This window comes from Lichenostomus cassidix, chromosome 3 (genome assembly GCF_008360975.1).
Source record: "Lichenostomus cassidix isolate B80296 chromosome 3, HeHo_3.0, whole genome shotgun sequence".
Taxonomy (NCBI): Eukaryota; Metazoa; Chordata; class Aves; order Passeriformes; family Meliphagidae; genus Lichenostomus; species Lichenostomus cassidix.
In genome coordinates this window covers 88,849,134-88,861,862 of record NC_139483.1, presented here as the reverse complement: position 1 = coordinate 88,861,862, position 12,729 = coordinate 88,849,134, and the positions used below count along the sequence as shown (strand labels likewise).

The 12,729-nt window shown below is 35.7% G+C and overlaps 1 protein-coding gene and 1 long non-coding RNA gene across 7 annotated transcripts in view; one reads left to right on the top strand and one right to left on the bottom strand.

Annotated features, from left to right (window-relative positions):
• Positions 1–12,729, top strand: part of MLIP (muscular LMNA interacting protein) — a 101,839-nt gene that overhangs the window by 86,247 nt on the left and 2,863 nt on the right. For 5 of the 6 annotated variants that reach the window (XM_085056643.1, XM_085056641.1, XM_085056645.1 and 2 more), the window contains one exon: positions 5,302–5,355. The exons of the other annotated variant lie outside the window; for it this stretch is intronic. In XM_085056643.1, the coding sequence (XP_084912769.1) occupies positions 5,302–5,355 (54 nt within the window). The remainder of the gene's footprint in view (positions 1–5,301; positions 5,356–12,729) is intronic. 6 annotated transcript variants of the gene reach the window in all.
• Positions 2,436–12,626, bottom strand: LOC146440190 (uncharacterized). Its single transcript, XR_014851074.1, has 6 exons — positions 12,501–12,626; positions 9,288–9,376; positions 7,049–7,108; positions 5,589–5,615; positions 3,251–3,312; positions 2,436–2,506 (listed from the first exon to the last, which is right to left on the bottom strand). It is a non-coding gene; the product is annotated as an uncharacterized LOC146440190 (long non-coding RNA).

Sequence of the window (12,729 nt, the reverse complement as noted above, 5' to 3'; positions counted from 1 at the left end):
TCTCTATATAATAAAATTTCAGTTCATCCTTATATCTGGCTTTCTAGGGTGATGGTATGTAGTCTTCTGCATAGTGGATTTCAGTCAGGCATTTTATATACAATAAACATTCCCAAATATTATAGAAATTCCAGCCCTAGCTAACAACTAATTTCTGAGAACAGAAGCAACGCAGAGGTAAAGGCTGTTATTAACAGCATTAGCAGAAATATGTAATTGAGTAAAGAATATCAAACAAGATTTGGCATGCGTGAAACCTGTATGAGAAACAAAAATTATACTTGTACAATTTTTATTGAAGACAGTGAAAAAGCAAAGGCTGAAGGAAAAATAAAATCATAATTTACAGAAAATATCCTGAAACACCCAGAGCTATATATAAATTTATATCTTAGACCTCACAACACACAGATTTTTCTATGCAATTTCTTACTGTTTTTTTAGATTGTAAAAAAAAACTACTCAGGTATCTAGGAAAAATAAACAGATAGCTGATAGACCTTTGGAAACTTTATATTTTAAAGGGAAAATTAGAGTTCACTTAACTTTTAGTGCAAGTATTGTATAATGTGTACTCTGAAATATGGTCTTAATTCACTCCACTTTCAGTTATGTTAGATAAAAGCATAAAATATAACTAGTTCTGGTGAAATCCCAGATGCATTCAGAGCTTGAATTGCATAAGTCAGTATTTACTGATTTGCAGAGATGTTGTGAACTAGCTATCTCTTTTCTCAGTTAAACACTAGCTATAATTTTGGTTGTCATATTATGGACAGAATATGATAATGCAAATTTTTATATAATAGATGACAATTTCAGATGTACACTCTTCAAGATTCATTCAGAATTTCTGGTTTGGATTTAATGTAGCTAAGGTCAAAGATTGCTCTTCCATCAGAAGCTTGCTCAGAAAAGAGGGCCTATCCAATTTTGCAGCTAATCTGGTAGGAAAATATGTGGGGGAAGCCAGCTCTGAAAATTAAATCAAATTCATTTCACACTGACCTGGAAAGCAGTTAAAATTGTGTGGATGTTCTCATTCAATGAGAAATTAACCCCTTCCTTGGACCAGGAAGCATCATCAATTTTAGCAATGATTCAAATTCCATGAGTCCACAAATAGTTCAGAGTCAATATGCTGAGGGAAATTTCAAATACTTGTGTTGTTGTAATTTCTGACATTTTCTTTCCAATACAGATTAAATTTTGAAAGTACTGAAATACCTTTCTATGGTTCTATGATTCATTGTATCTAGATTCAAATCTCTCAGTCTCACCACACTCTGGTGTCCTCTGGGCCTGTGCTTGGTAAGAACTGGCCAGGAAACTGGTTGTGTGAGAGTTGTTTCTTTTTTGCAGGTACTCATCAGTACGTGGAAAGAGTTTTGAAATCTTCAAAACAAAAATGCACAGCTACAGTAGTGTATAAAAAACATTTGCAAGTCTGTCAGGATATTCTACTGCATTAGTCTGAAGGCACATTGTAAATCTATATTGTGATCACTGTTTCTACTTTGCCTTTTAAATAGAGGTAAAAGATGCAAAAGAATTCAGTGCTTAACTGACTGAATCTGTGAAATAGATTTTATACTGTATCATTTCAAAGAGACTAGAGACATTATAATCATAAATTGACCCTCTACATTATATTATTTTCTTTCCCCTTAGTTGAAAGTACTCCTTGCTCTGCTTCTGTAGATGTTTTACCATTTATTGGTACCAAGTATTTCATGCTCCTTATCACTCAGATATAAGTGGAGACACGAAAACTGTTTTATGAAAGTGTTGGCTTTTTGTGCATGTTTAAACAAATGTTTTTAGTCTTTGAGAAAGAAGTAATTTTTCGTATTATGAAGGAATGTATCTATGTTTAATAAGGGTCTAGAGTACCTAATTTATTTTCAAAAGGGATTAAAGACTTGACAGAGTAGTGTAAATGTTCTCTAGTTACTATAGTTGAAATATTCGTATTTCTTACATATGCTATCTCTCACTAGTTCCAGTTTTAAACCAGTGCCTCAATTATCAAAGGCTGCAGACCCTCTAGAGAGCGACTTAGATTTATGAAAAATATCTTACACTGAGAGCACTTCAGAAAGCTTTATATTAGTTCAGAGGCAGCTGTGATTCATAGCACAATAAACATCAACTGACCTTTTGAAGGCAAATATGTCTTGTTAATTACAGAACTAAATGAGCAAAGGTCTAATGAAGATGTTATACAACCACCTCTTTCTAGGCCATGTCTAAGTGTGTAAGAGGTTAGTTTGGGCAGGTATATAATTTCTCTTTGGAGTTACATGCTGCTAGTACTTATACTGTAAAGATACTGTCCTCTCCTCAGCACAGTTTTGCAGGCACAAATGCAGATTTGTCTAGTTTGCTCTTTCACTGTTCTTAGAAATAATACAGAAAAAATGTCACATTACCAGAAATCTGAGTAATGTCTGGAAAAGTTAAATATTATTGATTAACCTTGTAAGAGTAATGCAGAATCTTGTAACTGTCAAAGGAAAGAAGAGTAGAAATTATAAAAGCAATAATAATCTCCCACCATCAACAGACACTATCTTTTCACATTTGCATAGGAGATGGGGTTTCTTGCCAGCTGGTTTGACCTGAAGATGAAAGAATGCCAGTGACAGAGTTTGATGAGGTCTCACTGACACACACCCATGAAAAATACAAAGTTCGAGTTGCATTCACACAGATCTGGTGGACAAAAGCACATTCCTATATGACTCTGAGGGGTGATAGTCACACAATGTCTAGTATGAAAAGCCTGATCCAACCTCATTCTGCCTACTTCACATTCGGGTACTTTTAAGTTGACTGTGTGGTGCACTGAGGTACACCAAAAAATCATATTTTTAAGGAAAAATCAGAATAAGTTTCTGTATCCTCTTGGTTAAACTCAGAAAGGATAGGTATGGGACATTTTCTACAGCAAGGCAGACACATTTCAATTTGCATTGACACTTAATGGAAATAACACAGATAATTGGCCTCCAGTTCTTTAGGATTAAGTCACCCAGGCCAAGACATTAATTTCCTTTGCAGCTGGCAGAGACAGAATTGTATGATTCCAGGGAAAAACCCAACACCTTCCTTTTAGACCTGCAAGACTAAATGTTATTTCAGCAGAAAATGGGTGCAGCACATTACTTACGTGTCCCATATTCACGAAATTACTACTTAAAGTTCTTTATAAATGAGCCATGTGTGACTTCCTTAAGACTAGACCCACCTGACAAGTAGAACATACAGACTCTTCTATGATAACTTCAAGGGTTTTAAGTCAGAGAAGCCCTGTGGAAACAGAGAGAACTGTATATTGTTAACTAATTTTTTTCTTCATTATTATGTAGTGAACTCCTTGCTGTCTTTCAATTAAGCTCCTCCAAAATAATCACTACCAAGAGTTTTTGTCCAGAGAATAGAAATAATTTTCCTCTCCATGGAGACTGTCAGATATGTTGGCTCTTTAGTTTGAAAAGAAGATACTATCAAAAAAAGGAAGCAAATAAATTTCTTGGACAAAAAATATAATTACTTTTGTCACGTCTTAGGAGGGACTTGAGACCTCATATTCAAGGAAAAAGGTAAGGCAGAATCATGACTCAGAGGGGCACTTCAGGTTAACAGGGCAGGCAATGAATATCAGCAAGAAAGGCCAGGATGAGATAATATAATAGAAGTGCATTTTTCATTGATTTGCTCTCTGTGCAATTTGAGAAAAAGCTGTTGCATTGTCAGATCACTGTCTGACAGAGAGCTTTTCTTTCTTGTGAGCAGTGGACATTTCTTCTCAGAAGGTTTAGCCACACATCAGAAAGTGAACAGAATATGGGCCAGACTTTTTTTCTCTTTGTGGTTGACCCTTCCTGCTTTGCCTGGGATGCAGAAGTACCATATTCTGATGAGGAAATGAGTATCTCAATTCTAGGGATAATTCAATGAAATATACCAAGATACCACAGGTGTTGCTAGAACTTTGTACCTGTGTACCATCAAGGATTGTCCAACCAGGGTGATCCCAGGATGCTGGGTTTGGAAACAGGACTTTTGTCTCCAATGCAGACCATCAAACCCCTCCTGTGTGTGATGCAGCAGGGGGGTGGTGGGAGGTCTGGGGGATGCCTTGGCAGCTGCCTGATTGGCATTGGGAGCCACATGAGCATCAGAGGGAGGGATGTTGCCACTGAGAGGATCTAGGCACCTTACCACTTCCTTAGCCTTCTTTTGTCTAAATGTATTCCTTTGTAAAATATTATTGAATAAATAAATAAATAAATAAATAAACTCATTGCCTAAAATTATTCACTTGCCTTGTTGGGTTTGGGAATAATAATAATAATAATAATAAAGAAAAAAAGAAGTTAAATGGTTCAAAGCTTCTGTTGTTGCTAAGGTAAATTACTTCTTCCCTGGAAAGGAATCAGGGCAAATTTACAAAGGAAGAGAGCAATACATAGCACATCCATAAAGTAATTGCAGAAAATTAGAGTATATTCCATTTCAGTATCTTTCTTTGTGTACAGGGTGAGTTTAGCAGATCAGTTTTGCTTCTCAGAAAGCACAGTGTGAAAATCAATTTTCTTAGAAGAGCAAAATTTTTAAGCAACACAGAATTTTCTGATTTACTATTTGATCTAAATGCCAAAACAAAATAATGCCTTTGATACATTTAAAATAGCAGGCTTCTTCCAATCTTGTTTTTGTAGAATTCTAAAATATTCAAATCCCAAAACTTTCAGCAACCTTTTCTTTGAAGATGATGTCTCCATGTCACTCTATATGAAAATGTCACAAGCTTATGATCTTATTATTGCCTTTATAAACTCCAGATGATGTATTTACCTGCATTCTAATTAAAATCTCATTGAGGTTTGTATGGTTCTTCACTTGAATCACAGCCATCAAACTTCATCACTCAGATGAAAGATATATGTATCTAAATATATCATAAAGCAGTTGCTCTTACTGTGATTTTTCTTGAGATGCCTCTTTGAAATTCAAAAGGGATTACTCCGTTCCCCACCCTTTTAATTATGGGAATATAAAATAACAGAAAACAGACCGTACCTTGAAATAGATTTTCATACAGACAAGGAATAGTAAGAGTCTGCTGAACACAAATGAGATCTCATTGCCTTGCTATCCTTTGTATGTCTGAGGGTATTTGCTTTAATATTAATTTTTAACAATATTTTATATAGAAATTGAACTGATAATGGATGTATTTTTCCTGTTTTTAACCTTATGCTTTTTCCAACTTGTGACATCTTGTCTTGGCAGCCCAGTCATCCAATGGTGCCTATTCCAGAAAATGAGACACTCATCTCTAAGGAGGTAATCACTTGACATTTAAAGGGTTTAAGCATTTGCATGCTAGCTTTATCTTTTATTTGCACAGCTCATCTAGAGTTGATCTGTAAAAATGTGCTGAGCTTCCAAACCTGCTTTTGTCCAGTGCAGAGACTACATAAATATTAATTGTTCTTAATGATCAGTGAACAGTGAAGAAAAGAACCAGAGTTGTTTTGCCACCTGTGTTGCTTATGTGAATTTGAAATAACACTAACCTTTATGCTTCAGGTTCCTGATATGTGCTGTTGGGATGTAAGCAAGTGGGAATGGTTAAATTATGCCATTTGTTAAATTACGCAGCTATATTTAAATAACACATTCCACAATTTTCAGTCACTGATACAGCTTCTGTTTTAAATACCAGATATTACAACGGCTACTGGAAGCACTTAGGATAATTAGTTATTGAGAATTTCATAAAAGACAGTCAAGAAAACATAAAACCTAGTACAAGTTTGCCCAGTGTCAAAATTCAGTGCCAGTTTTATTTGACTTTGAAGAAGAACACAAATTTTCTTGAAGTCTAAATTCAGTGGCTAATTCCCTACTACTTTTAGATATCTAAACTCGAGGACCATAGTGGTTATGATCCTAGATAATTCATTCAGTGACAGCAGAAACAATCTATTAGTCATTATCAATTTTCTCTTGAGACAGAGAGTATAGAAAACTAAAAAGGTTTGGCTGTCACAGGCAAGTCCTTTTATCCAACAAGGTCATGAGCATGAAGTTGAATTATAGCTTCAGTTTTGAAATAAACATATGTCATTCAATGAACTATCATAATCTTTACTCTGGCTTTAGAATGTAATAGAACATCTTTCATTATAGGACATTTTCAATACTATTTTAGAAATTCACCTATGAAGGCATAACTTAATACCAATAATGGCAGTATGTGTATGTTTATGACACAAGAATGAATTTTTTACTACTGAAACCTCTTTTACCAGGTGCATGGTCACAATTATTTGACTAGTTTTTTAATTAATTTAAAAATGCAGATAGGAAAGATAATTATATATTTATAAAAATTTATTTTTCATTTATTATTTTAAAATTAGAATCCAGTTTGTATAAAAGCAGAAACATGATAATTTAAATAAATGAAATGGATGCTTGCCAATAATTTCTGCCAAATGTGTAACTTTCTTTTAGTTTTGAAAGATGTTGTGGGAGTTTTGGAGTCAAGCCCTTCACATTTTAAAAGCAGAGGATTTGCCTGAATTCTGAGTTTGTTAACAACATATCAACATATTCTCACAGTTTATCTCAATTTCCACTGAAAAAAGGGCAAAAATAGATTAAAACAAAAAGAGGTTTAAATCTCACTTGTTGGGTAGATCAAGAGTGCTGTTGTGCACCAGGAGTATAGGAGCATGACTGTAGCCTCTTATTCCCATGTGCATCCCTGGCCTCTCTGTGCAGGGTGCCAGGGACTTAGAGCTATTTTATATCTCTTTTTGTTTGAATCTTCATCACAACCTTCCAAACCTCTTCCTTTGTTCCTTGCCTTTGACATTTCTGCTTATTTCTACACCATCAATCCCCTTCCTTCTGCCTCCCAGGAGCCCCTTCTTGATTCTCTCAAAAGCAGTTGGTACAGTGTCTGCTATGGAACTACTCAAAGAAAGACCCAAAGTGCCCTCACAAAGTGAAGTTAGACCATGAGTACCTTGTAGAACTTCTCAGATATATTGTTTTTTTCCATCTCAGCTGTAAAGTTTCTGATATACTGCTGAAGTAAAGGTATATCATTAGAAGGCACTGTGAGTTCTGAGGATAACATTTTTTTTGAGATTAAGCAGACTGCACTACACCAGGAGCTCTAAAATGTATGTATATGCACATATATGTACATATGTGTATTTGTGTAAATGTGTGTGTATATATTTGCAGCCTCTGATAATGCAGATGATCTTCCTATATTTGAAAATAAGATAGAAGGAAACAAACAGCTAGATCCTTTTCTCTTATCCTTCTTTACAATTTGCCCATTGAAAGAGAATTTTGCAGATCTAATGGAAAGACAGATATTTCCAAAGAGAATTCTCTAGGAGACAAGACACATAATTTAACTGATGCATTATTGAGGTCAGTTCAGAAAGTGCAGCATCTTGTACCAACATAGTAAAGTCAGACTACTGTGGCTGTGATATTCTTGAAAGGAGTTTGTAGCATGTTCCAAATTAACAATGACAACAAAAGTGCAAAATTCCTTTGGTTAGACACCAACTTGGTCTGTTCCAAGGCAGGTAAAATATATAGAACTGTCCTCTAAAAGTTCCCTTATATTTTAAACAAGCACTTTGAACAGAATTTCTATCAACCAATTTATTAAAAAGCTTAAATGTACTACAACAGTGGGAGAATTAGTATCATGACCTTTAGAACAAATATATCTGATGAAATTGTGTTGCATTTATTAGACCAAAGTCAATCAATGGCAAAGAAGAAGATGTGTAAGTGCTGTTATTGGCATGATTTTTATTTCCTTTGATTAATGTCTTATTGGATGACAGTCATTCACTACTTATAATAATGTTAGCTAGAGGCAAATAATTAGCTTTATAGTCAGAGGAAAAGTGTCAGATACCATTTTGTACAGATGAACAAGCTGACTATTTGTGCTGGCTCCCTGGGGCCTGCCACTAATGTGTATTCTGCAGCTATGACTGTGCAGGTGGACTCTGGTCCACGTAGATATGTCAGGAAGAATTGTGTCAGGTTCACCACAAGCTGCTCAGGAAGTAACATGAAGAGATGACACATTTACTCTTTCCTCTGTTACAAATTGAAGAAAATATTCTTCATGGAACTATTCAATACACTTGTACAGAGCAAATGATCTAATATTTTTCCTAGTTTTTAATCTCATTTTTAGCAGGAGGAGGGGACTAGGGCATACCATGCTGGCAACATGAAGGCCAAGCAATGTCTTTGTGTGTTTACTGAAGAAACAAATGCATCTAGAGATGACCCCCATTGCTCATTCTCAGTCAAGAAGGACAGAACAAAGGCATCTGTTTCCCTTGAGATCTATTGCTGGAAATGGAAGTATACAGCACTGACACCCAGAAAGAGATTAGCATTTATGCTGTCTTGGAGGCAGACAGGAAAGCAACACAGAACTAGGAGAAGCTCAAGATATTTGGGACAGTCTTCTTAGCTGCCCTGAGGGTGGTGGTTTCTTGGAGATAAGTTCTTGTTGAGCTGTCTCTGAAAAACAAACACATTTTCACCATTTTTGCTTTTATGTGATTAGGTTTTCAGAATTGTATGTTATAATGCTTTCTCTTTCCAGTGCATTAAAACAAGCAAGACAGGTCTTGGTTGATGATTTTTAAAATCACATCATCTTTCAGGCACCTGCATTGTTCCTTTTTATTTAGGAACCTATCATGGCTCTAAGAACAGTTTATACCGAATTTAAACCTTATGAGTTTGCATAACCCTCAGGTCCCCACCTAATTTAAAATGTCTTTTTTTATCAGTGAGTTCTGTTTGGATAATAAACTGACTAGGAAGGAATCTGCCAAGTCATAAGCCAAATATTGCTCTTACTGCTGTCATAAGACCCTTAGATCACTGTCCTATATTATCTAAATTATTACCTGCCCTTTTTATCTAAAGTTACATATAGGCTCATATTTCTCCTGCAATGTTCCTGCCTCAGAGTGAGAAAGTTGGTGTGGTTTATGCAATTCTAAAAAAGCAAATGGATGCGCAGATGCTCTGTGAAATGTAAACACATCCCTGACCTCTAGGAAGGAGTGAGAGGGGGAACAAGGCAAATGTGCTGTTAGTTTCTCCTTAGTAATCTGTATTGTTTTCCTCAAAGTACTCAAAGTATTCACTTTTTTTGAAATAAATTTAAAATAACCCATGAAAAAAATAAAAAGAAAGCGAGTTACCTTTGTATTCAGAAGAATACCATTCTATTCTTCATGTAATTTTTGCTTCATTCTGTAACAGCATGTACCAAGTAAAACTTGTGACTTCCCTGTGAAAGCAAGAAAACAAATAAGCAATGATATCCTCCTTGTGAAATCCTCCTCTACAAACAGTGCATTTTAAATGGAGGAGGTCTGAAGGATACTCTTTGAAACCTAACCAAGCAATATGCCAATAATTTCTGATACCCAGTGTCTTCCTTTCAAGTAAAGCTACTGTTTGCCCAGGCTATGACATGTGAATGATCTATATGATGTGTGAATGTGTGTATATGATGTATAGTCTGAAAAAAACTTTGTGTGCAGGGGCTAAAAGTATGTCCTCATTACCCTAATGCACTTATGATTTGCAAAATTCCAAGTCTACAATTACAATTACTAGTAAATGACTAATTACAGTTACTAATACAATTACTTTGGGTCCATTTAATCTTTTGCTGCCTTTGAGTAATGACTCAGTTTTATCTGTTTGTTATTCATGAAAGATCTGCAATATTTACTTGAGAAATCAATAGCATCTCTGAAGTAAACATTCATAAAAAGACCCCATGAGAAAAAGCTGATTCCATTGACTTCAGTGGTGACAGTATTTCACTGACTGTCTTTTGTGCGAAGTAGGAAAAGTTCTTGAAATTTGAAATTCTATGAAAATGTCAATAAGGTCCAAAGTTCTGTTATACATTGCTCTTAGTCTTTATTTACTTAAGGAGTGTTCCTGCTCAGAAGTCAACAATAGTATTAATCATTGATAGATTCTACATAAAGGGGGAAAATGTACCCATTTTATGAAGGTGTCCTTGTACTAAAGAGTTTATGTAAGGGGTTTAACAAAAAGGGCTTTAAACAAAAGCTCCAACCTAAATGGCATTATCACAGCAAAGTGATGTTCTTCCAGTTAAACCCCCACTAACTGAATCCTGCATTATTCTGTAATGATTCATCTCTTGCATACTGCTCAATACCTTTTGAACTTGTAAGAAAGATTCCAACTCATCAAAGCAAGGACAGGGAGGTGGTAGATACCTAGTGAAAGTAGAGAGCTCTCTATTGGAAACACTCCCATTCAAATGTCAGCTCTATGAAGGCACCTTTTTCCATTTGGTGTTGGGACAGGTCTTTCTAGATGTATTGGGGAAAAAAACTGCATTGTTCCTTGTGCTTTCCTAGAAGTCAGAAACATGGGCTCTTCACCAGTCACATCATGGATGTACTATTCACTTTTTGCTTTCAGTCTTGCACAAATTTGGAGCCTTGTTCCCCAGATAGTGGAGAACTGGTGTAGAGTGGTATGGGAGAACATTGCTGCCATTCCTCCATGAAGTACTAGTTTCACCACCTTTAGTTTTGTCACTGTTGAGCAGCTAGCAGAGTAATGAAAGCACCAATTCTCAGTGGCAAGAAGGAATGACCTTTATTGTTTTGATTTCATCATATATATAGAGTTTTCAAAAGTCACCCAGATTGGTCGGTCAGAAGCCTTCCCCCAGGCCTGATTGGCCAGACCTGCACTGTCCAAGTTCTGGGACACTGTTCCAATAACATCCAAACTTTATCTTTATTTATAAAACACAAGAAGAATTCTCGTGGGAAAAACCTGTGCTAGCCACATAGTTTATTTTGACCAAGCTAAGGACTGCAACCCTAAGCTCTCTCCATATCATTACAACAGTTCATTTAGCTGAAAATTTAATGACCCTGAAAATGAACATTAAAAGTAGGAATAACTACTGTTTTTACTAAAGGAGTACGATTTTCAGGTGTTAGCTTTAACAAATTCTTTAACCTCCGAACTGCATGGTCCATTGAAAGGGAACAGTAAGCTGTAGCCTTCTGATACTTAAAAGTAGAAAGGCAGGTCCAAACAATGCACACTTCTAAATTATCAAATAAAAACTTTAAATATTAGCAGACAAACTTTCTACTTACTTTATACCTAAACAATACTTTAAAATTTTAAAATTTTTTATGACCTTATATGTACAACAGGAAATTTATATTGCAGTGGGTATTTGGGCAATACTTTTGGTCAGCTTCAATTATATCTCCTTGTTTTAAGTAAAAATCTTCAGTTATAGCCTACTAACTTGAAGGAGCATATTAGATCATCATATTTTAACAAAGAAAAAGCATCATACACATTTATAGGTTTTTATTTGTAATGTGATTGCATGAAAAGAATTAATGTGAATATATTAGTTTTGTAAGTTAACATTAAAAAGTCTGAAAGGGTAGTAATATAAGAGTAATAAAGAGAAAGTTTGAGATATCAATATGTCACTTAATCTAATTCTACTTGGTGTTAAGAAACAACTGTTGTATTTGGTCCCCTTAAAGAATGGCAGGAGTACTGAGTAATAGTTTTAAAGGAAAAGAGCTTGCCCTGAATAGGTAGTTAGAACACAGTTGTAGGCTGAAGAAGACTTTTTAAATTATTCAATACTTAAGTAATGCATAAGTGATTAGAATTGTAGAATCAGATTAAAATCTGCTATAGTGTTTGACCACTCTTGTGATAAAAAATATTTTTCCTTATGGCTAGTTAAAATTTTTCCACTTTTTGCCTTGTTTTCTTTCACCATCCAAACCTGAGCTGTCCGTAAATCCTTCACAAACAGCCAGAAAGGGAAAATAGATACCCCTTAGCCTACTCTTTAGGTTAAACAAGTGCTGTAGCCACCCCCACCTGTCACACGTCTTTCCCAGAAATCAACCAAAACTTGCAAGCATCCTGATAGTCCTCTATTGTTTTCCTCTGCTTGCTTGACAAAGCAAAAACTATTTTTGTTGTGAGGGCTCAAAAATGGAAACTGGAACTGGAATATATTCCAGATGCAGCCTCACTAGTGCCCAGCAGAGGGGAACAACTTCCTTCAGCCTGCTGGCTATGCTCTAATTAATCCAACTGTAAATGAATTCATCTCAACAAGGCTGGACTGATGCACATTCAATTTGGTGTCAACTAGACCTCATGTCCTTCTTGGCAGAGCTGCTACCCAACCTCTCAGTCACTGGTCTGTACCATTGCATGGGTGATTCAGTTCTTCCATCCCTCCTTGTCCCCATGCAGGATTTTGTATTTGCTTTTTTTCATGACTCTTCTGATAGCCCATTGCTCCAGTCTGGCAAAGTCCTTCACAGTGGGAGTCATACCCTTTGCATATCAGTCTCTCTTACCCTCCAAATTAGGAACATCCACAGATTTCCTGAACATATAAGATCTTTAGGTCTCTGATGGAAACGTCATCCTAGCATCCTCTGAAATACCACCTGGAACAGAGATTTTGAACTGTTGAATACTATATTTTTAGACCAATATCCCAGCCAGCTATTTGTCCACCTTGTAGCCTATCCTACTCCTTGGTTTGGGTGACAGTCTATTCTAGGACACTGTGGCAAAAACCTT